Here is a 24,926-nt window from a genome sequence, read left to right on the forward strand (position 1 = left end):
ATAGTAGCGACATCAATGAGCCTCAGCCCAAAAATCATTGTAACAATTTCACACCATTCCTTGGCAAAGCTGCATGTGGGCATGAGCTGAGGTGTTGCCCAAGACTGCCTCATCCTTTTAAAACAGATGGATTTCTGCAAGATATTTGGATCAAGATTGGATTTCCAAACAGGAAAACATTCTCAAAAAATGCATTTAGATAAATCATTTGTGTGCATAAGGTTGTCACGCACGGTCCATATTTTGTAGTACCTATAATGACCACAAAAAACATGAAAATTAAAAGCCACTCAATTGAAAGTTGGACTTCTTTATTTCCTTAGAGTTTGCATAGTTTGAGAGAACAAATGAAGTTGTGTGGGGCTTTAGGGTTAAATAAAATTCCATGCAGACAAATAAATACATGGCACGGAATTAAACCAAACATTTGATAAACTGGGTACACTCAGGGAACAACTTTCTTGTCCATGCCCCCAATAAAACAATATACGGCAGCCAATTGTCTAACACTTAAATTAGCTTTCATGCCTACTATACTGCGTGTTAAACAAAACAGAAATACTAAATATTTAACTATCCGACAAACAAAATCTCATCCGAACAGACAGCAAAAAAATTGCTTGAATCTTTTACCAGCTCTGCAAAAGAAAAAAAAAAACACACACAAGAAAAAATGTATTTGCTTTATATAAGACTCATTTAAAATGAAAACTTTCCATGCTCCCCTGAAATACGAATCACCAACTTAAATTAAAAATTGCAGAATATAATTCATAAATGTACATGTCCACATGCATGCAACCTGAAATATGTTGACAGTTTATTTTGCATAGCTTTGCAATCTAGGAGCAACAACACACTAACACACTATAAAATTGCCTTCACATCTCCCACCTGTTTTACAAATATAAAAATCAACCCAAAACAAAAACCCAGTAACAACAATTCCCATTGTAACATACTACGGTATGGGTACCAGTGCAGTTTACAGTGAAGCTGAAATTCCAACCAGTTTAGTTCCTGATGTTGAAAGTTTTGCTCTTCATGATGAGTAATGGTGCTTTAATTTTTGGCTTGTCATTCTTGATGGTAGGGGGAAAGCGCCGACTGTAGATGTCTGGGTACTGCTTCTGAAACTGAAATACAGACTGAGAAATAAAAACTGTAGTTCTACAATTTAAATGTCAGTTAGGTACCTCATATCATTGCATAAATATTTTTACCTGCTTTAACCTTTTGCGTCTGTCCTTTTCTTTCATATTTTGGTCCGTCACCAACATTTCCAGCAAGTCCTCTATGGCTTTTTGGGAACAAGACACTCTCTGCTGCTCAAATTCGACAACACTTATTTGGCGGCAGAAAGTATACATTGGTAGCGGAGCGCACACTGGCTCGCCACAGTTAACTTTAGCAATGTCTTCTACTGGTACCTGTGTATAAAATAGGCAAATACTTGACATCAAAAGAACACAAACACTAGATGGTGAGGTCTTTATCACAAGACAATTACCTGTGCAGTTCGCAAGTACTGGACATGATCGTTGATAGCACCAACTAGATACTCAGGGACAGACAGAATGCTTTGCTGGTGATCCATTAAGAAGGAGACCAATCGAGTGGCTAAGAGCTCATCCAAATCACACTCTTCAGCGCTGCCTAGTACGCAGCCTGAAAATGTGTGGACCATCTAGGGAAGCAACAAAAGACGTACGATTGACAAATGTGACGATCAACTATTTCAAAATGAACACAGTTCGATGACTTTTAAAATTGACTTAAAACGATAACAATTTCACTCAATAGAAACTTTCTGGCAAAATTCTATACATCAAATATAAAATCACTTGAATGTCAGACCTTCAGACGAAAAAGACTCTACCAAAAGTATTCCTATACTACTGTCATTTAGAGCTAAGATATGGGAAACTGTTTAGTTATTGCTGGTTTAAGATCAGGTAATTGTGTAATTTTGTAACTGTAATCCTGTGCAGTCCTTTGAGACATTTTTGTGATTAAGGGCTATATAAATAAATTTGACTTGACTTGACATGTAAAACGGTAGATAGGAAATTTTTTGGGGGATGTCGAAAAATATCTGGACATTGCTGTAAGTTAGATTTTGTATTGTGTACACCCTTTTCCGAGTACAGGACATTACTGTAGCGCTTCTTTCCGCACTACCAGCGTGTAGCACTATGAGAGGTCACCCAGCATCCACCCGGAAGTAAGAATAAATCCGCTTCCTTGTCCAAGTTTGTGTGTAGATATTCTATACTGTCTATGTTTATACTATCTCCACCACGCTAAGAACTTTGACATTTTTATTGTTAAATATCTCGTGCATCCATTTAATATACCCGGTATAAAGTGTAAAGAGGTGACCCGTTTCTTTTGAAACAAAAGTGGAATAAGAAAGACTGATGCGGTTTAAAATATGGTCGGAACGCTTTTTTTCGCGCACTTTTTACCTCAGAGGAGCACCTCTTGAAGCGCATTTTCCAAAAGTAAGGTAAACTCAACTTTATCTTTATAGGGTATATTATTTTATGAAATGTTTATTTTTTTTTGTAAAAAACAATACAGGTTACTTATACAAGCCTTAAACATACTTATTTAAACCTTAAACATACATTCCATACGAAATATAGCACAGAAGCAACTTGCGAACAAATTCAACTTGAGAACAATCGTCCGTTTGTAAGTTGGGCAGCGTCTGTACTGCTCATTTCTGGTTGCAGGTAGGAAATTGTAGCTTTTTGTTTGTTTTTCACCGTCTGTCAGAATTGGAGAAATTTTGCCTGGCTAGCTCCCGGTTAGCGCCGGGCTTCCCGGTTTTGTTTGCTCCCGGTAGGCGCTCGTTGGCTGTCAACAGTGTTGTTTGTCCAGCTAGCCTGGCGTCAGTGCTAATTTTGCCATGTTCCTTGGTTTTATTATTCACTTGCGGCTTTATATTTTTTGCCGTGGCAGTGGCTGTTTTTTGTTGTCGGTTTCTGGTTAACCTGGCATCTCCCTGCCTGTTTTTTGGCCAGACAGCCTCATGTTTTTCTGCATAGGTTCATCAAGTGTCCAATAACAATCCTGTCCATCGACTCAACTATTTTTGGAGAGGGAGACTTGGAAAAAAAAAGACAGGACAATGGCTTGAGAACCAGTCCTCACTACCTGTTGTAAAGTACACCATAGCACAATTTGGTAATTGTTATCTTTTTAAAATAATTTTAATTGATTTTACAGATGATTCGACTAAAGCAATTTACTCAAGTCCAAGCTGTAATTTTTCTAACAACTTTAGCTTCAAACATTTTAAGTAAAAAGGGAGTTCAATACAACTCCATTATCCTGTTGTAAAATATTCATTAATTCAAAAACAAAAACCTAATACTTGCAGAATTATATGATCAACGCTGCCACCGAAGTCAACTTTTAAACAAAAACAGTGTATTGTTTTTCTTTCTCACTAGTGTTCTAGTGCCAATGGCAGGGTGGAGGCGGGGCATGTCGACATTCTGGCTGATGCGAGACATCATCCTCATGAGTAGCTGCAACTTCCTGCGCGAAGCAGGAGGGAGGAGGAGGGTGCACAACTGCAGAGCCTCAACAGCCACACGCTCACTCTGGGGCTGGAGAACCCCTGAGCGCAAAACAAACGAAAATTTCATTTGATTAACTTGAAAATAAAATGTGTGACAGTTAAGGAAAACCATGCAAGATTTTAGCATTTGTACTCATCTTATTGCACAAGTTTAGCGTTTTAGAAAAAAATTGTGGCAAAGACTCAAATGCTGCCTGCTACAATCATTACACTAAACTGACACAGGTGGCTTGATGGATGACACATTGATCAACTATGATTAATACACTGTGTTTGCGAAAGATGCTATTAATACATTGATGGGCAAAATAGTATTCTTAGGATATGTTACAACACTACCTAATGTTAGATGCCGTTAGTTTGTTAAGACGTGAGCAGAAGGATAGATAGGGAAAATGAGAGCTCTTACTGTTTTTTGATTTTGGTTCTAAAGCCTGTGTTCTGGCAGCAGGCACACAGACAGACCGTTTGAAAAGCGAAGTGGGTCGAGGGCACCTAGACACATCCAAAGAACTCAAACAGCGACGGACAACTGGAGGTGCTCGTCGGGTCCAAAGACTGGTTGTGCTGGTAGACGGTCTAAGCTCAATGGGTTCTGACGTGGCTTGAGGTAAGTGTGTTTGGATTCCAGAAAACGATGCAAAACTTGAGTGGGGCTGGGAGGACGACGAGGCAGGGGGCATGTCAACACGGGAGCAATTCTGGCTTTTGGTGGCATTTACGTCTAGGCAGCTGGAAGAGCGACCTTGCAGTTTTGTTTCCTTGAAAGATTCTTCATGTGCCTCGACTACTATGTCCAGACAGCTGCCCACGCTCCTCGGTCGCAAATTTTGCACTTTTGGTGGGCCTGAACCAAGCACCAGAAGATCTAAAGAATGCCTCGATAGATTTTTTGCTGTCTTTGTTGACCCGGAAGTCAAAACTGAGTAACTACGTATTGTCCTGCAGCTTCTTTCCTGGCTTGTGTTGCTATTGAAACAGGAAGCCAAGCTATCACTGGATAGAAATATCTGTTGCCTGGTCAGAGGGGCAGAGTCATCTAGGATTGTCTCAAGAGAGGAGCTTCTAGTTTGGCCCCTAAGGGAGGATGAGTCGGTAGTACTGAGGCTCATGTAGCTGCCTCCTAACTGGGTGCCTCGTTTTAATGCCTCCATTTGGGCTTGAACTGTACCGCCGAGAACTTCGCTCATGGGAGACTCTGTCTCATCGCACATGCCCTGCCTAATAAGTGAGAGGAGAAGACATTCTGTGGAGCGAAACGATGTCTTGGTCGGAGGTGGGGCCGAGGGAAGGTCGTGCTTCTTGCAATTGCCAAGTTGGTGAGCAGCGGGTGTTGCAACATAGCCACAGCACACTAGACAGAGGAGTAGATAGAGTTGCGTTGCAGAGGGAGAGTCAGTGCAGGCAGACAGGAAAGGGGAGGGAGGACCTTCAGTTAGTTTAAACTTTCACTGTGACCACCAAAGACAACACAGCGAAAAAGCATAGATCATCGTAACAATATTAGCATTTCACAAAGAAGAGAACCAAAGGCACATACACGACATCCACACATATTTTAAGATTCAAGGCAAACTATACATACCCAGCACGTTGATAAATAGCTCATAAAATTCGTAGGTGAGTAAAGGCTGCGGTAGACTGTAGAAGTAATCTGACACAGTTTTGAAAACATCCCGTTCAAAACCTGCATAGGTTGGCTGCGTGCTGTCATACTTGGGCCCTGAAGGGAAACACAAAGGTCAGTTGAATGTATTATAGCTTGTTTTTTTTTAAAGAAAATTGGTCCACATTCACTTAACTCACAACTGTGTAGCAACAAAAACTGTACATAAAATATAGATAGTAATAAAAGGAAAATGTTGGTGCTACTCACAGTTGGCCAGACTCCTCATTGCTGACAAAACCCAATGAGGGAGATCACCTAGAAAAGTTAGAATTAGCTGTTAATGTATTATCCAAAATAAAACTGATAATGATTAATATTATTCAGATATTTTCTGCAAACCTACTAGTTTTAAATTTAAGTAAAAGCTCTGTTTTTTTATACATTGGTTGGTAGTTTTTCAAAACACTTAGCAAAAGATTAAAGTTCTAATTATTGTGCCATGTACTGTAGTTAGCATTAAGATTTTGGACTTTAAGGAATGATATGGTTGATTTCTTAATTTCAATATGCAAATCTTTCAACGTATCCTCTTATGTCTGTTTTACTTGACATTCTGTTTCAGAGTGACCATTACCTCAAAGCAAATAGCCTTTACCTCTTATTTGGTAAAATGATGTGAACGAAGAAGTCATCATGTTTATTTTCATCAAGTCATTAGATGCTCAAGTTATGTAGAAAAAAATAAAATGATCCTCTTTCATTGAAACCCGTCCTGTCTATTTTACCTGGTACACCATATTCGCATGGCCAATGGCTCAAATTAAATATGCTTTGCGACTTATTTGGTAAAATGTTAGGGAAATTATGGTCTAAATGTGCCTTTTACACTATATTCTATCCAATATATACGTTTACATTTCTATAGTGCTCAATAAGAGTGGTTTTACGATTACGCAAACGCCTTCAGGGTCAGGAGAGTCAGTTTCCTATCTGTTATCAAACAGGTTCACAGAACTCTTTTCGGCTAACCCAAACAACCCAAAGACAGGAGCATGAGCTTCCCAAATGATCTCTGTCTACCCCAACTTTGAGGTCACTGGTAATTTTCCCAAAAGTTCTATCTATGTGCAAACAAACTTCTGTGATGTATCATTTAGTATGCTCTCACGCCATCTAGCGACCAACATCATAGACTGCATTTGAACATTCCTGATTCCTGCCTAAACCAATCAGAATCCGCTCATGTGCCCGTGTTTTAACCTAATCCTCCAATCAGATATCTATTAAACAGTATAAAAAGGAGGCTCATGCTTCAGTCTGTGGAGTTATTTCACCTCAATTCAAGAACGCAATTTTGCCTTGTTTCAATGTGCTTGCTTTTCTGTAATCAACGAATTTGATTGTAATTCAAAAAGTATCTTATTTCATCCGGACATCGTTTTGAATCTGACATAAAATGATGTGAATGAATAAGCCATTGTTTTAATTTCTGTATAATCATATGTCTCCCATTTCTATGAGACGCATAGAAAAAAAACCTGAAAACTGTTGGCAAACTGTAAACACTTTACTTGACGCGCACTAGCAAAAATATGAATTGAAACAGATAAAGACAAAGATGGAGCCTTACTGGTCTTGTCATCCAGAGTGACCACACCGTGCTTGTTGACTTTTGTCATATTATGAATGATGTTATGGGGGTTAATGGAACACTGTTCCACCAATTCATCTAATGAGGCAACACCCAGAATCTTCTGCAGGCTGTAAGAGAAAAGAAAGTATGGATCGCTAATTTAGCTGTCATTGAAGATCCTGCATTGCAATGTAGGCGCTTTTACTGGGTGAGCGTGGTGTCTCTCCAAATGTTCAGTTCATCATCTGGGGTCAGCTCTCGTCTCTGTACATGCTGCTCGACTGTATCATTTAATTGTTCCTGCCGATGTTCCTGAGAGAGAGAAATTAAACCAGACATCTGTTTTGTTTTTAGGTTTACCATCGTGTGATATTTTTGCAAGGTGAATTGAAATGTTTTACATCAATATTGAAACGCTACATCCTTGATTATCTGCCCTTGGTAGCCTAACCACATATTTTATTGTTAGTTTGGAATGTTTAAAAATCAAAGCAGAAACGTGTCATACTCTACCTTTGATCATAAAATAATTTGAACATAGTTTTATCCAAATAATGGTCATTTTCTGTTTATACTCAATATTTACTTGCAGGGATCAATAATGAGGTGAAGAGCCACTAACAAAAAAATCATCTCAATTTTTTTATTTTGTAATTACGACAGCTTGTTATTTGAATTGAATTGTCATTAATACAAACATTGTAGGCAACGTGATTAGACATGGCACTCCAGGGTAAACATGTAATAAAGATTTACTTGGTGTCTAAATTGCTGTCCCATGACAACAAAAAAGGTTTTAGTTTGTGAATGATCTTACCTCGGTCTCCTGCTCATTTTTCTTTATGGTTTTAAACCTGAAGAAAGCTTCTTTGTCTCTAAGTGAAGGTCTTTTTTTAATTCTTTTGGAAGCAGAGGGGGACGCCGGACAAGGTATGGGTCTCAACGGTGAAGTAAATGGGAACCTGTGAGAGGGGCAATGCCATGGAAGATGAATGAATATCAGATTATGGTAGGGATATCTTATCTATTACCCTGACCAAAAATATGAGACTGGAAGGAAAATATTACCGATAGAGTGTGTTGTTTTCTTCTAGATCTTCGGTGCCCCAACGACCCTTCACGTCTTCTATCACATGGTTCTTCAGAAACTTCTTGAGCAGCTGTACTGTCTGCTGTCGGGTGACATCGGGCCCAAAGTTGCTGTTGCTACAAAGCATTTGGTGTAGCCAATCGACAGCAGCCAGTGCTGTGAAACAGGAACTGTAATTCCTCAGGTTCTGCCGGTGCTTCTTCAGGGGCATGCCAGCCCGGAACAGACGGGTTATTTCATTCCACTGAAATGTAACAAGACAGTTTGTTAAGAAAGTGCAAGATTTAAAGAAAAATCATCTGTTCACATGAAATCTTTGAGGAAATGTATTTTAGTTCTACTTATTGTGGAGATAATCATATGTCTTATAAAAAACAGAAATCCCCCAAAACATGTAAATGCATACCTGTCAACCTATACGTTTTTGCCGTACAAAGTACGTTTATTATGCATTTTAAGACGAGTACGACGTACAAGGAAATCCGTACAGAAAAACGTAAATTTGTCAATTATGGGTACCATACGGTAAGCACCGACTATGACGAAACGGCAAATCAATCAAGTTAAACGAGTTCGCCGCAGAAGCCTCTACCTCGGTATAGTTTTTTTTTCGTTGCAAACGAAGCAAGCGGTTTGATGCTACTGTGCACATGCGTCTGCCGCCTGGGGATTTCCCATCATGCATTATTCCGAAAAAGAAAATGGTGTACGATTATTTTGTATGGGAAAATACGACAGTTTGTACGGGCATGGAGCCGTGGAGGTTGACAGGTAAGTAGATGTCAAGCATTAAAGGAAATTAAAAGCATTTTGATGACGAATCTATCATTTCAATACAACCAGTACGAGTGTGTACCTTTAAAAAAAAAATTGGTGCACAATAATGACAGCGCAATTTAGTTATCTGAATCTAGTTCCAGCTGTAAAGTCAACGCTTAAGAATTTCATCGAAAAAGTTTAAACAATTTGTTATATTTGTTTTAGTAGATAAATTGATTGATACTTAATGCATTTTCTTCAAAGAATTTTGTCGCCGTTTTCTGCAAACACGAACGCCAACTTACCAGTTTTGTAGCTCGATATGGCCCTGGGGTAATTATATGTGAACTCATACTTGAAGAATGACGAAACGGAATATTTCAATTGTTTTGCAAAGACTTTGTATCCATTAGGAATAAACTATTTGGGGAGCGAAATTAGAAGAAAGTACCAATAGCAATTGTAATTTTCTTGACAAAGCTAATACGTTTCCAGCTGTACATTCAAACGAACGAGCCATACGTATCTCGAACATGATTGGACAATAAGATCACGTGGAAGTTGGAGGAAATTACGTGGCATGAGATTACGTTACTGACAGTTCGTATGAGACTACTTAGCACCATCTAGTGGTAAAATTTCTCATTCGTTAGAACAATACAGTAAAAAGAATACATGTACAGTATCACCATATAAACCTGATTTTTCTGAATACAGTACTTGTATGTGGAGGAATTTGTATTTATTTGATATAACAGGAGGCTCACCTATGCCATACAAAAACACATGTTCCCCCTTTTCTTTTTTTCATTTTTTTTCTTCCCCTTTCTTGCTTTACTTTTTTTTTTCTAAAATCACATTTTATTTTGTTTTGGTTTTTATTTTTATTTTATTGATATCTATTTCCTTTTTGTTTATTTCTTTCGTCCCTATTTTCTTCATTCTTTCCCCATTTTTCTTTTCTAATTTTTATTCTTTTTTTTTTGTCTTTCTTCTTTTTTTATCAGATTTCGTTTTCTTTGTTTTTTATGACTTTTTGTTGTTTTGTCCTTGTAAGCTTTTTTCCTTGATTTTTTTCCCAGTTTCATATTTTTCTCCTTTTCCTCCTCCCTCATTTCCCTTTTCTTTTTCCTTTATTTTTATTATTTTTTCTTAATTATTATTAATTATTCATCTTTTGACTTTTTTCTTCCTTTCACGAATTCTGCTTTTTTCTTATTTTTTCTCTCTTTTCTCCTTTTGTCTATTTTTTCTCTGTTTTAACTCCTTTTTTCATGGATTCTTCTTCTTTTTCTCACTCTTTTCTTTCTCTTCTTTTGTTCCTTTTGTCTATCTAGTTTACTTGTTTTTCTTGCTTCTTTATTATTTACTTTATCCTTTATTTTATTGTCTTCTTTTTTATGTATCTTTCTCTTTTCTTGCTCTTTATTCCTCTTTTTAGTTTTTATTCTTTTTTTCCTTTTATCGTCATTATCTTTTCCCTTTTCTTGTTCTTATTCTTGTTCCCTGTTTCTTCATTTTCTCTTTTTTTCTTTTGCTTTCAATTTTTCCTTTTTTCATCTTTCTGAGTGAAAGGATAGGCATAAAAGAAGAAAATTGTGGTACCGTTTGCTTATGTTTAGTTTCCATAGTTAGTGCTCTTCCTTTTGCTTTGTGGTACTGGTTTTTGGTTGCACAGTGACATCTAATGGTTTAATATTGCACACTGTCCATTTAACTGGTTTTCAAAAAGAATCATCTCTTTTCCAAACAACACCTAATTTGAATGTAATTTAAAATGATATTCATCTAGCAAACTATCCCCACGTGCACACTCCACAGTGAAACATACTTTATAGTTGTCACCTGTAAAACAAATATAGCAAGTAATGTGCCTTAAAACAAAACAAAATCTGCAACTATAATTCAAATAAAACTTTAGAGGCTCCTAAAACGCCTCGTTGATGTTCTTGGAAGGTAGCATTCAAGGGTACAGAGTGTTTGGCCAATAGTACTCTATATGCTTTTGTTCTACCCAAAATGAGTGCTAGAAAGCACAAAGTAGAATACAAACAACAGAGACTCAGCAACAGCATTTTGCCTCCCTTTTTTATTTTTGCGTAGCCTTTCGCAAAGAAAAACGTAAAATAAAAAAGGAAATAAAAGAAAATGGGGAAAGTAAGAAAACAAGAGAAAAATATGAAAAAACTAAAAGAAAAAAGAAAAAAAAGGAAAAAATGTGGAGGGGGGAGTGAAAAGGAAAGGGGAAAAAACAGCAAAAAGGAAAAGTAAAAAAATAAGATGAAAAAAATGAATAAAAGAAAGAAAAACAAGTAAAAGGAAATGAAAAGAGGGGTGAACAGAAAAATGGGAGAAAAGAAGGCTAAAAGAAAGGAAAAAAATAACAAAAATAAACTTAAAATGAGAAAAAATATCTTACAGCGAAACATCTGTACAAGGTTCTATTTTTTCCTATTCTTAGGGTAAAACAAATAAATAAATAGATAAATAAAAAAAAAAAATTAATGCGCAAAAAAAAGGAAAAAAAAGACATTTCAAACGGCAAGAAGATGGTGGCCAATCACGTCACTCCTTCTAGCTGAGGATCATCTCGTGGCAAATAATCGTAATTTCTCGAACGACAAGTATTTTAAAAAATCATGTTTACGTGATAGTTCATACTGTATATCCAAATGGGACCGCAGTTGGATACAAGCTGCAACCTGATTGGTGCAATTTATTTGACTCTATTCAGTTTGAAAGAAAGTCTTTTCCTATTGGGGGAGAGCAAGGGCACTCCTGGATTATGATTGGCCGGTTGAGCACACGCCGTATTTAAAAATCATATCTTGGGGAAACAAACGTCGTTTCTTTGAAACGTTTTGTGTTTGCTACACTTGATTGCGATTTACATTTTTTTTCGAGAAAAGTACGAGAAGCAGTGGGCAGTTTACGAGCGATTTCGATAGTATGTAGTTTGGAACACACGTCGAGACGATGTCTGATACTGGAGCGTTCTCCATCACGGGGGGTTTGATGGAGTTCAGCCCGACAAGGAATGGCGACAAAGACAAGGAAAATGAGGTTTCTGTTTTGAGCCTTGTTTTGTTTTCAAAGGCCCCTTTTGTTACTTTTGGAACAGTCAAGATCGGAAATTCTAAATCATCCGTTTTGCGGATCGAAAATCCAACGGTGGGAGTGGAGGCTGTGGTGACGGTTGACAAGATACCGTCAAGTCGAGGCTTTTCCGTCAACTGCAGCACATTCACGATTCCGGTATGTTGTAAAGTTTGCCATATTTTTGTTACCAAACTGTTTGCCAACATTTGCAATCAACTTGAGGAGTTGGCCAAGGTATCTTGAAAATCAATTTAACATTTAGAACTGAACTCCACAGCCATTTGGGTGAGTGATTGCATGGTGACTGTATTCGAAATGACAAGCCACATTTACAAAATACTCAAACCATTGTCATTGGGGACATTTTTGCCATTTTCAGGGTTCGTATGGGTGCTTGAAATCCTTGAAATGGTACGAATTTTAATGTTTGGTTTTCATGAGGATCTAGAGAGCAGAAGTAAATGGAAGGAGACCAAGAGGAAGGCCACGATTGACGTGGATGGGTGGTGTTATGAGTGCCCTGCAGGAAACGGGTCTAAATATAGTGGAAGTTAGCGCTTTTGTTGGTGATAGGAATGAGTGGAGAGCTGTTGTTAAAGGATAGTAGGATGTTTGAAAGCGTTCTAAGGGATGGGCAGGGCACCTGTATGATGCGGCAGGGGTAAACCAGTGAAATCTGTTGGGCCATGCTGTTGAACAAAAGAGTGTGTTGTGTCACCCTGACCCGAGTGAGATGGCTGCTTTCTTGTGTCTCGTTCCATCTGAAGGGACGAAAGCATGATCAACTTGGGTGCCGAGGTGCCTAACTTGTTTGTGTGTTTGGGCATTTGGGTTGGCCACGGTCCAAATATATTTGTGTGTGTTTTGTGCTATATTTTCCCCTTTTGATTTTATCTGTTATTGTTTGTGTTTGACTTGCTGTCGGTCACCCCTCTTGATGGATATGACAAAGGTAGATAGATAGTAGATAGATAGGTTTTCATGTTTTGAAAAGTGCTTGATTTCTGGGTGATGGAGGATTATATACATTTGACTATAAAGGATTTCTTATGCTTGAATACAAGTTACATTTATTGAGTTTAATGCAAGATATTCACTGACTGGACTGTAGTTTAATGACAGGTCACGCTGTTCCAAATGCAGAATATTTTGACTAGGGAATTTGGATAACAGGACGGAGGACGGCAGGCGATGTTTTGAGAACAAGGCCCTGATGACGTAGAAACGCTCGGTGTTGTTTTGAGTTTTCCAGACATCACAACGCCAGGGGGGTTTCCTTGGTACGCACATGGGAGGAGTCGAGACGCCATCTTGCGGGGAGACGTGGGTCAAGAAGAGAGAAAAAGGACTTCTGAAGAGGGCTTCACAGAGACTCCAACGACATTAATTCGGCCGTATTCGATGGAGTTCACTTAGTTCAATTGTTAATGAAATTAAATCTGCCCCCGTGTGGAAATGTCTGCTTTCTTGTTCATCTTTTCCATCAAGAAATGAGCCCGCATAAATTGTCGGGTGAATGTAGGTTGTGTTTGGTTAAAGGAGTCCGATAACTAATTCAAACAATTTCGTAAACGGTACATTTTTATATATAATTCCCAACAATTTCTGGCAACCCCGATGCGATTTGAATGGGAAAAGACTTCGAGAGACCTCAGGAAAAGAATCAGAGTTCGTCCCCATCCACCCAAGTGATGACCTGATAAATTAGACATCGCAAATTGCAACCTGTTTTTCCTCTGGTGGCCACGTCCTTTAACGTAAGCACCATATTTGTTATTTAAAGTATGGATGGTAGTAAGGTGTAAAATCTGGGATTTACTTGCTACTGAAATAGGAAGGTTTCGGTACTATTTCAGGGACCCACTGAATTTGGAAGGATTTGGTACTATTTCTCGGTTTGGTAGGAAAGTGTCAAATTTGATATACTCCTACGTGAATAGTTTGGTACTATTCATGGTTCTGATACAGTGTAAAATTTGGTACTTACGTATCACAAAGTCGGTTGAGCTTGGAGTGTGAAAGTGGAAATGGTGTGATCAAGTCTCAGGCTAAGTGAAAAAAAAAAGTGAAATTAAATAAAAGTGATCAAAATAAACCAAGTTGCATATTCAGAAGGGAAAGTGAGCAAGGTACACCTTTCAATTTAAACACACATTCAACAGAAACCTAAAGCACCAGATTTTGTTTAATTAAAATCACTTAAGTAAAACAAAATAAGGAACGGTAAAAGAAAAAATAGGAATTATACGTTAGTTTGTCTTGGCCCTGTGTATGTCTTATTTGTTGGTGTGTGTACCTATCCTGTCAGCTTTTATTTCATGTGTTTGTGTGTGTCCTACTAGTCGAAAAGAAAGAAAAAAAACGGCTCAGAAAATTGTGCTTTTAAAGGTGAAAAAAGAAACTCTTTCAAAAGAGCTGAGATTGATTAAAAATTGATTTTTAAGAAGAATTGATAGAACATTTGGTAAGGAGTTGGAAAAAATTGACTTTTTGAGGAATTGGTTTTCAACGTAGTGGTCCCAAAGATTTTTTGCGGTCCTAATATTTTAGTTTTTTTAGTTGAAAATTGATAAATTAAGGAGTGAGAAGTTTAGGAAAAACACGAATGAGTGATTTTGGATACGTTAATTCAAGCTAATGCCAGATTAATACAAAAAAGATCAAATATTCCCGTTTTAATTCAGAATTGGTAAATTAAGGACTGGAAATAGTAGGAAAAATCTAATTGAGTGAATTGGAATATATTAATTTGAGAAAGGCATTTTCATACAAAAATTTTGAAAAATCGTTAATACTTTCTTTTCAACGAATACTGAAGAAAAATGTATTGATGGGAATACAAATGAGTAAGATGACCCGTTGCGGATCAATATGTAATTTTTACATTAAATAGGTGAAGCTAAAGTAGTAGATTTAATTGGTTTGAAGGAAAAATTAAAATTATGTGAGTTCAACTTTAATAGCGTCGATTGGGATGAATAATTGCAATTTTCAACTTTCAACATTGAACTGTGGTAAATATAGATGAATAAAATGGAGGGTGAATTTGCTAGAGAATGTAATGATTGGGATTTCTGTAGTAATTTGGCAGATACATTTGTGACATTTAAATTGGAAAGACTAGTGGAAGACCAACTGGAGAAAATTTATTAATGCATAGATCTGGACAAAACAGTGAGTTTGATGGGAATCTCAGAAGGCTAGCGGTTAATAGGAGAAGGAAAAAAGACCCTATGTGATATATATAGAATTGCATCTTTTAAGACATTGAAAATGAATATGTTATTCGCAGCCCCAAAGCTCATTTACCCTGACTCTCACCTGGACTCCAACTGAAGAGGGTGGAATCAGAGAGCTGATTACCTTCAATGCTAATGGGGTCCTCAAGCATCAGGCAATTCTGCTGGGGAAAGCAGAAGCCCTCCAAAAGAAAAAGGTATGGTAATATGATAAAATAAACTCTTCATATTTATCAATTGAAGATGTACAGTTTTGTGGAATTTGTGTTTTTGGTCCCGTAACTGTAAATATAATACAGGGTGTTCAAAAAGTCTTGGGCACACATTGACATTGAGTAGCACCAGTGGTCAAGCAACACACATCGAGTCGATAGTAAAGTTCTCACCAAACACAACCCATCGTTGCATTGTCAATGGTCGCAGCAACTTCTGTTTTTGGGGCACATATTCACTCATTTCACAAATCCCTAGAAAAAGAAATTGCATCGTATGAAATCTGGGTCGCCATGACATGAGATGGTGATCATTCTGTCCAGACAGTCCAATCCGTCCGGCAGTTTTGTTTTCAGAAACTGTCCAGAGTGGTTGTGCACCATCCTGTTAGTTAATTCACCAGACTCTTTCCCACTCAATTCACCCATTAACCATTGACAGTTGCTCTTTCAAAAAAGAATTGTCCATTAGACAGCTTTCTTCTTTCTAAACATCTTGCTGATCCTCATCAAGTTAATGTGGCTTCTCACACATGTGAGTGTTATGCTTGTTAATTTTGACATTTACGTGAAAAGTCACCTCATGGTTAAAAACAAGCCAGTCGTCAAATATGTCATCTTAAAACTTCTATTGCATTGCGATGCAAAAGTCACGACTGTTGGATTTATCATTGTCCTTCAACTGTTGGACTTACAGTAGCCTGTAAGGAGTCATGTGCAATTGTTTTCTTAAGACAGGCCCAACAGTTGTTGGACACTGAGGTTCCCTACTGGCTCTTCTAATTGATTCACGGGGGCTCCCCTGGAAAGGAGTTTCAACTTTGTATAATAAAATCTTCTTAAATTGAAAGGCATCGTGTTCTTTTAGCTGGGAATAATCACCCATCCGTTATGAATTTAACATTTGATCTCACAATGGATTTCCTTTTTCGTGTGTGCTTTCCAAATTTCCTGTGAAATGTGTACGTTTGACAATTATTCTGTTTTTGCGATTTCAATCACAAAAGCACTTATTCTGCTTGAGTAAATGCCCTTAATGGGTCTGAAAAGAAAAAAAAACAAAAACAAAACTATAGCCTTACAAAACAATGTAATTATCTTGAAAATGCCACATTTTTTATCTTAATACCATTCATAGTTAAGGAGATGCGAACTTGAAATGTGGCCAAAAATTTTGGAACACCATGTATTTTTCCATGGTTCGGCATAACTATGACTATACTGTTGTGACATGAGACCCTTAATAAAGAAACCCAGACAAAATTTTGTTGGATGTAACTCTTGAGAAATGCAACAGGGACATTCCCATTTGTCGCTACGCTTTGTTTTCGTTGCACTGAAAACTACTGATGTATAACCTATTTTCTTTACTCTTGCTTGTTTTAGAGGAGCTTATGGGACACCCTTAAAAACAAAAAAGGATGTGGAAAAATATCACCTTTCCGGGAAAAATGGAAAACGCCTTCAACAAAGCTGGCTGTCAATAAAACCATCCACGCATCTCAGAAGCAACAGTGTAAACGGGTTAAAATGCGCAGTCCCCTCACTTCTCTCAACTATGAAAAACGGACAACAGAGACTTTGGGTTCTTCCACTGCAAATGTCGAATACAGAATGTTCAATAGGGCACCGTCACCTATTCAAAGTCAAGCGATTTTAACAAAGCCCATGCCCTATATAGAGCAGGCAGAGCTCACAGTTCCCCTTACCCCAAAGACCATGTACCCTGACCCAGTGGCCCTATCTCTGTCTGCTGCGCTGGCCGTCATCAACTCTGATCTCGCTCCTGTCATCAACAGTTCGAAAGACAGCAGCTCTAGTTGCAGCTTTTCAGATTCCCTTGAGTTTAAAAACGAAGATCTAGACTGCTTTAAAACTTGTACGGATAGTCCTGGACAGTCCGATTCGGCTGAGTCCAGACTTACTTACTTGGTAAGCCAAAAGGTCTGTGAGCCGTCAAAAGTGAAAAAAAACTCTTTCAACTGTGACACAGTAATAAAAAATAAAGCACCAGAAACAAGTTGTGAAAGTGGTCGCAAAATAAAGAAGTCAAGGCGACGTCTCATGGAGAAAACACTAGAGTTGTCAGAAGGAAATGGCCAGTGTTCGTCAGCACAAGTGACCCCACAACTCCCTGTCATAGAACCAGACAGGAGAACCGTGAGATCGGGGGAAGCCTGTTCACAATGTACCAAGAGCAAAACATTCAAAGAATTGAATGACATGCCAACAATGAGGCTTGATGAGGACGGAATTCAAGCAAATGTTTTGTTCTCAGAAAGTTCCCCGACGCACAATATCCGCTCTACAGCATTCAACCCAACCTCTCCTTTACCCTTGAGCCAATCTTCGCCTGTTTACTGCGGGAACACATCAAGACACGACCAACCCAGGCCATTGCAGGAACTGGATCTTCTTCCCCAGCTCCTCTCCGCCAGTCAGCCCGAGGACAAAGTCTTTCCCGTTCACACTGTGGCAAAGACTAGAAAGAGGAGGAGTGAAGAGTATTTGAAAGGAGTCTTAAAGATCGATCAAACAGCGAAAACGGAACCGTGTAAAAAGGCCAAAAATGTGGCTTGGGGAAACGAGACTTTGAGATCAACAGAGAAGGGTATGTCACAGAGGCTGTCTGTCAAATTAAAAGGTAAATTGCAGAAACACACGCTGAATACTGTAACTCACTATAAATTGACCCCATAACAATAGTGAAACATTGTATGCTACAAGGATATACTTGGAACTTTAGGGTACACAAGTAACAAAAACTAAAAAAAATGAGAGACTGTCACATAGCGCTTAGAGACTGGCCCAAGTTGTACCAATGGTTTATCATAACAATATTGCAATGAAAAGTAGTGCAATAACATTTTAGCAACAACAACAAAATCCCAAATAATTGCAAGGTATACATTTTTCCCAACTTTGCGCTCTTGGTTGGGATGACCCTGGCGAATAAACTGAGTCTGTTGGTCCTTGTTTTGAGGTACCTGTAGTGCCATCACAAGTAAAGTAGGTGAAAGAGGTTGGTGGCCAGGGTGATAAGAGTCCTTTATTATGTTGATATCTTCGCTCCAGGATTGCAAGCCAAATATGTCCTCCAGACTGGGAAGAGAGCCTATTATTTTTAGGGACCTATTTGTCTGTGTGGTGTGTGGTTCAGATAACCAACTCATCCACCATTGCACATTGCCAAAATGTGTTGCAGTTGAAAAGTAGAACCTCAAACATCTGCAATCAACATGGCTGTGGTCCGTCTCATCAAGCCAGCAGCATTGTGAATGCTGCAGTTGCCACAGTTGGAGGCAAATATTGTCACAATGTGCAACTAAATTGCAGAATGCCCCTCCATATTAAAAATAACCAAAAATTATGATAAATCAACAATTTTTTTCTGATAAAAAAATACTTTAGCACAAGCTCTGCGGAGCAAACACTTGTTTAACCCAAAGATGTATACGTGGGTCGAAAACGACCCAATGACTGTTAATTTTTCATTTTAGGAATTAAAAACTTTCATTTCATATTCCGGGTAATCATTCCCATTATCAGTTGTCCCCATAACACCATTTCCAATTTAAACTTTTCTTTTATACTTTTTAAGAAATTGTACTATCACGAAACCATGCTTCCGTAGGTGGGTCGAAAATGACCCGCCTTCATGTTCTCTGAGATAGAAAAGGGAACTTTGGCTATCGGGAATAAACTAGTTGTGGACACAAAAACTACATCATTTTCATTCCTGTGTTATTATAGTACGCAATATTGTCCTTGACCAAAAGGCTTAGGATGGCGTGAAAATATTTTGATTTTAAATTGGTTCATTTTTTACTCTTATAGAAAAGTATCGGATCCATACTCCAGTTCCTCGTGCATCTGGTTTATTTTTTTAATATTGTATTATTTTCCCCTAATTGTATTTTGTTTTGGCAACCGATTACTGCTTATTTTCACAACAGTGTTTGCATTATGCGCCTTACTAAAGATATATAGCTTGTGTTTATTCCCAACTTAAAGTTTGTAATGAACTAATCATCTATATAGGTTCTTTGCAGACGACGAAAACATCCGTTGAGACCACCAAATCATCAGTCTCTGCTCTGACGAAGCCACCGAGCGCCAAACTCCCCTTCCGAGGTATGACTAAGTTGGCTTTGTTTCAAGGTTAAACTGTCAAACAATTCTAATAGATCTTTGTTCATTGTCTGATTCTACCCCCACTAATTGGTATGCTTTTAATGTCCACGCAAATCCTTTTACTGATCTTTCTCAAGGTGCTCCCTCATTGAGGTCGTCCAGAGTTGAGCGTTCAAAGCGTGTGAGGACGGCTGCAATAGCCCAGTCAAACTTGATCTTTGTCAAGCCCACTCAGACAGGTTATTTTGGTGCCATTTATTTTGCTTCGGGTGATTCATGTGACTTAGATTTAAAGAGTATGTTGTTATTTTCCCCAGTCATACCAAGGCACCCGCTTCCCTTTGCTGCTAAAAACATGTTTTATGACGAGCGATGGATTGACAAGCAGGAAAGAGCTTTCACATGGTGGCTCAACTATGTCTTGACACCAGATGACTTTAAAGTCAACACGGAAGCTGCCAAAGGTTCGATCAGTTATCAAGGTTCTTTTAACATGTAACAATGTTTTATACAGGCATAAATTCACTGTTTTAAACAAAAAAATGTGGTCCACGTGAAATGTGTCTACCCGGGGATAAAATGTTTTGCGGCAGGGAGGGGGGCATTGTGAGATTTCCAAGAGTGGATCAGGCATTTGAAATTGTGCGTTTGAATTTCGAATGGAAGTTCACGCGGGCAGGAGTACTGTATTCATATGTGTGTAACACGCATTCGATTTCATCTTCTTTTTAGTAGCAGAACTAGAGATAAATGTTAGAAAGTAGAGAAAACGGAAATTTGTTCTGAGAGTTATGAAGAAATGCAAAAAAACTACAATAAGGGAAACAACTCTTTGGTGTATGTGATGATAAATCGAACTTTAAAGGGCATGAAATAAATACATTGTATATATCATGTTGGTATCGTCTTCATACTTAATGATTTAAATCTTGGCTGCATGTATTCAACTTTTCACTTTCAAAGCTTAGTTTAAGCTGAGGAAAATTTAACATTTTATACGGATTTTTTGTTTTTATTTTACTTTTTTAATATGGGTGCGCAATATACACAAATATAGTATTTTCTGCACAGAAAGACAAAAGACAAAAAGTGGGAGAAGAAAAAGATACTGGGAGGAAAAAGAACGAACAAACGAGTGAGATCTAGAAAACATGAATAGAGAGAAAGGAGGGAAGTAAAAATATAGAAAAATTTTGAGACAAAAAGAGAGAAATACAGCTACAATTGCTTTGGGCAACATTGAATGAACATTTTTAAAACTGCGTTTTTTTTTTCTCTTGCGCTTCTCTCAACATTGTTCGCGGGCCAGATTCAATCTCTTGATCCTGTTGCAGTAAGGGAGAAGTTTTGGCGATTTTCGCCTTGGCGCCCCTCTGCCATCGAGGATTAAATTAAGTGCCAGTGAAGTCACCTCCTGTGTGTCAAGCCCATTAACCACAAATGATTAACAGAAGCAAACCTGTATTTATTTTTTTGATCATTTATATTTTTAGTTCTACCTTAAATTGCTTATTTTATTTTCTCGTTTGTATGATTTAATGCAAAGCACTCTGTACGCTCAGATTTTTTTTGATGTACTGTGTAAAGAAAGGTGATTGATTTTAATTTTCTAAGAGTTTTTTTTCTTTTTTCTGTAAACTTTGCAGTGAGTGCTGCGCCTCTGTCAACATGCTGCGGTGACAAATACAGTGTTCCCAAAGCGCCAACAAAAGAAGAGCTGTCTTTCGGCACATACACAGCCCGGCGGAAGTTAAACGGCCTTCGTCGGGCTGCCTGTCAGCTCTTCACCTCTGAGAGCATGGCCAAGGCCATTAAGAGGTTGGAAATTGAAGTGGAGGCAAAAAGGCTTCTTATCCGCAAAGACCGCCACCTCTGGAAAGATATAGGTACAGCTCCAACCTCTAGCTTAACTGTTAAAATACATCTTTGAAGTGTATTCATACATCATTGGCAGGTGCTGAGGAAACAAATCTTTAAGATCTTTGTCGTTTTTCAGGTGAACGTCAAAAAGTCCTTAACTGGCTTCTTTCCTACAATCCACTGTGGTTAAGGATTGGACTTGAGGTTTGTCTGGTTAAATTGATTTTGTTATTACATTTTTCGAATAAATAGTCTGTATTCAAGGGAATCTGAGTAAATGTACCTTGGTGCTCAGACCATTTTTGGGGAGCTGATCTCGCTGGAGAGCAACAGTGATGCAGTTGGCCTGGCGATGTTCATCCTTCAGCGTCTTTTATGGAATCCTGACATTGCAGCAGAGTTTAGACATCCTAAAGTTCCTCATCTTTACAAAGATGGTAATGTTCTCTTTGTCTGTGTATTCATCAGCCTATGTTGTATAAACAACATTGCCCTTTATTGTACCTTTTATGAGCCAAAATATGATAAAGTGAAACTTTGAATAATAATCTCAATGTGCTTGTGTAGTAACATAAGGGAAAATACTCCTCTTGGTTATTTGTTGTGTTCAGGCCACGAAGACGCGCTGTCTCGCTTCACTCTGAAGAAGCTGCTCTTGCTGGTGTGCTTCTTGGACAAGGCCAAAGAGTCTCGCCTAATTGAGCACAATCCGTGTTTGTTCTGTGTTGACGCAGAGTTTAAGGTAGGTGATGGAATCATTTTTAAAGATCTGGGACAAATGAAAGTAGGGAAACACTGCAACTTTTACAGACTAACATGAACAATAATTGTTGATTCTTCATTAGGGAACGATTCTATTAATTTCATTATCTTTCCAATATCCCCAATGTACCCATCTAGAAACGGTTGCAAAAGTTTATTTTATGGAAAATATGTTTGCACTCGTAAAGTCAGACATGGAACCTCTAAATAACATTTGTTTACAAGCCTCATGCATTATGTAGTTGCTCACTCGAATAATGCATTCTAAAAGTCAATGATATTCCTTCAATTGATCTGTGAAGTAATCGATTTTATATTTCTTCAGGCCAGCAAAGATTTGCTGCTGGCCTTCTCAAGAGACTTTTTAAGCGGCGAGGGAATTCTCCCTCGACATCTTGGCTACCTTGGGTTGCCAGTCTCCCACCAGCAATCTCCACTTGATGAATTCAACTATGCTGTGAACAATTTGGCAGTTGACTTGAAATGTGGAATTCGACTGGTGTAAGCGAAATAATTGATGTTTTATGATTTGCCAAGTTTTCTGATCTGAAGTTTTCATTTAATTTCATTTCAAATATTATTTTTTTAATCCATTTTAGGAGAGTGATTGAGCTCCTGATTAAGCAATGGGGTTTGTCAGCAAAGCTGCGACTGCCAGCCATCAGCCGCTTGCAAAAAGTCCACAATGTGGATATTGCTTTTCAAGTTCTCAAAATCAGAGGCGTCGACCTTAAGGATGAACACGGTACCTACTTTTTGATCTTGGGGCTGAACCGTAGCATGACATGAGTAAAAAGTGAAAGGAAGTTAGATTTAAAAAAATTCTCATATAAGTACAATATCATTTGGTGTTTTTTTTAACTGTGTGAATGGAAAAATAATTGAGACAGCTCAAGTTACAAAAGAGAAAATGCAGTGATCCCAATGCTAAAGATTTTTTTTCAGACCAATATCAAAACAAACTATATATGGTGGAATAAAACATCTCTCTATTTTTAGGCTCTGTCATAGATTCCAGAGACATTGTGGATGGACACAGGGAGAAAACATTAAGCCTTCTGTGGAAAATATTTTTTTCATTTCAAGTATGTATCTGAACCATTTTTTTGTACTACACAAGTGGAATAATTTGTCATGTCTGCAATCTCAGTTGGAGGTGATTTTAAATGAGGATCAGTTGAAGGAGGAAATTGTCTTTTTGAGGAGAACCCTGAGGTCAAAACAGAGGTTGGCCTCTGTGAGGACAAGTTGCTTCGTTGAGCCATACACGCCCAAGCTGAGGGTGCCATATGAGCACTGCAGCCCAAAGATTGTTCTTTTGATGGAGTGGGCTCGTGCAGTGTGCGACTTCTACAATCTAACGGTGTGTTTATGAACTTGTAGTTTTATCAGGAACAACATTGCTTCATGTATTCACTTTTAATTTCTGTTTGACTGATGCAACCCGTTTCTTCTTTCCATTCAAAAGCTAAATTAAAAAAATATATATATATACTTTTTTTGATTAGCTGGAGAACTTCACTGTGACGTTCTCGGATGGACGAGCTCTCTGCTACCTAATTCACCATTACCATCCCAGTCTCATTTCAAAGGACTCTATTCATCATAGCACCACTCAAACTGTAGAGTGCTCATCGCGGGGTTTTCTGCAGCTCAACTGCTCAGACATGGACTCTGATAACTCTTTTGACGATGCTCCCAAAGGCCCAAACGGTGTGCGACTCTTAATTAAATACTTTATATGTGTATACATTTGATTATACTGTAATCTATGTAGGTTTTTTTTTATTTTATAAACCTTTACCCACAGGTATGCCTCTTATTAATCAATATATTTTTTGATCTCACAGGTCCTGATTCTCCTTCTGCAATATTTAAAGAACTACTGGAGAATGAAAAGAGCAACTTCAGGCTGGTCAATGCTGCAGTGGCATTCCTGGGTGGAGTACCTGCTATGATCAACACAGCTGACATGTCAAACACCATCCCCAATGAGAAGGTTAAATTCTAATATATCTTTGAAAAATTCAAACCACTAATAATACGGCTGAAAGAAGGAAATCTGGTTTTATTTGTGTTAGAACTCCAGGTTACGGAAAACCAAAAATGACTCCCTACTTAATTGTGACTCCAAACAAATGGGGAGTAAACATGCTGAAGAAAAGTTGACCTTTTATCCTTATGCATTTCTTCAACAGGTTGTTGTGTCTTACCTCTCTTTCCTGTGTGCTCGTCTCTTGGACCTGCGGAATGAAACCAGGGCAGCTCGGATCATACAAAATACCTGGAGGGATTACAGAATAAAGAAAGATATGCAACTCTATAAGGTGCTTTACACAGGAAATAAAATGCTTATCACAAACTTGATATCATTTAGGTCCTTAGAACTGTTACCATATTCGACAACTATGTAATTGTTGGCAATTGTTGCCTTCTTTGGGTGTAGGAGAAAAACACGGCTGCTGTAAAAATTCAGGCGGTGGTGAAGCGGTTTCTTCAGCGCCGCAGAGTCCATAAGCAGTATGCTGCCTCAATAATCATCCAGTCAGTGTGGAAAGGCTTTATTACTCGCAGAAGACTACGGATGATAAAAGAGGCAGAGTTTCTAATCATACAAAACCGAGCAGCAACCATCATTCAGGTAGATGGATTATTTGATACTATTTCTGACTTGGTACAGTCACAAAAATATCCTGGTAAGAAAAAATACAGCAAACTGTTTCCTGTATGTATGTTTTCTTTCCATTTGGAAACTATTCTCTGCGACTTTCTTACCGTAAATTCAGGAAGTTTTGTAAATATATTTCAACTGACTTAAAACATTACTACGTTTGCACTGTATATTTTGGTCATGAACATAGCACCGGAACTTTCTGTCATATCAGGCTATATGGGTGTTGTTTAAAAAATTGACCCTGCTTTTCATGAGGTAATATT

General features: G+C 38.1%; 2 protein-coding genes across 2 annotated transcripts in view; one reads left to right on the forward strand and one right to left on the reverse strand.

The window, feature by feature from the left end:
- Positions 1–294: 294 nt before the first annotated feature.
- depdc1 (DEP domain containing 1) lies at positions 295–9,204 on the reverse strand. The gene is made up of 12 exons (XM_088349259.1): positions 8,989–9,204; positions 7,903–8,168; positions 7,652–7,796; positions 7,040–7,146; positions 6,832–6,962; positions 5,469–5,516; positions 5,178–5,315; positions 4,002–4,946; positions 3,459–3,631; positions 1,511–1,687; positions 1,224–1,430; positions 295–1,136 (listed from the first exon to the last, which is right to left on the reverse strand). The coding sequence occupies exons 1-12, from the start codon at positions 9,034–9,036 to the stop codon at positions 1,014–1,016; spliced, it is 2,508 nt and encodes an 835-aa protein (XP_088205385.1). The 5' UTR covers positions 9,037–9,204; the 3' UTR covers positions 295–1,013.
- A 2,343-nt stretch (positions 9,205–11,547) lies between these two features.
- aspm (assembly factor for spindle microtubules) overlaps positions 11,548–24,926 on the forward strand; it is a 28,854-nt gene continuing 15,475 nt past the window's right edge. Inside the window, exons 1-18 of the mRNA XM_088349619.1 lie at positions 11,548–11,938; positions 15,075–15,218; positions 16,620–17,877; positions 19,275–19,367; positions 19,505–19,606; positions 19,685–19,831; positions 21,014–21,253; positions 21,364–21,431; positions 21,523–21,664; positions 21,839–21,969; positions 22,315–22,490; positions 22,589–22,734; positions 22,989–23,074; positions 23,140–23,352; positions 23,498–23,702; positions 23,840–23,988; positions 24,188–24,316; positions 24,436–24,630. Of these exons, the coding sequence (XP_088205745.1) occupies positions 11,660–11,938; positions 15,075–15,218; positions 16,620–17,877; positions 19,275–19,367; positions 19,505–19,606; positions 19,685–19,831; positions 21,014–21,253; positions 21,364–21,431; positions 21,523–21,664; positions 21,839–21,969; positions 22,315–22,490; positions 22,589–22,734; positions 22,989–23,074; positions 23,140–23,352; positions 23,498–23,702; positions 23,840–23,988; positions 24,188–24,316; positions 24,436–24,630 (3,903 nt within the window). The 5' untranslated portion in view covers positions 11,548–11,659. The remainder of the gene's footprint in view (positions 11,939–15,074; positions 15,219–16,619; positions 17,878–19,274; positions 19,368–19,504; positions 19,607–19,684; positions 19,832–21,013; positions 21,254–21,363; positions 21,432–21,522; positions 21,665–21,838; positions 21,970–22,314; positions 22,491–22,588; positions 22,735–22,988; positions 23,075–23,139; positions 23,353–23,497; positions 23,703–23,839; positions 23,989–24,187; positions 24,317–24,435; positions 24,631–24,926) is intronic.

This window comes from Urocampus carinirostris, chromosome 12 (genome assembly GCF_059441175.1).
Source record: "Urocampus carinirostris isolate Australia breed hairy pipefish chromosome 12, RoL_Ucar_1.0, whole genome shotgun sequence".
In the NCBI taxonomy this organism is placed as follows: Eukaryota; Metazoa; Chordata; class Actinopteri; order Syngnathiformes; family Syngnathidae; genus Urocampus; species Urocampus carinirostris.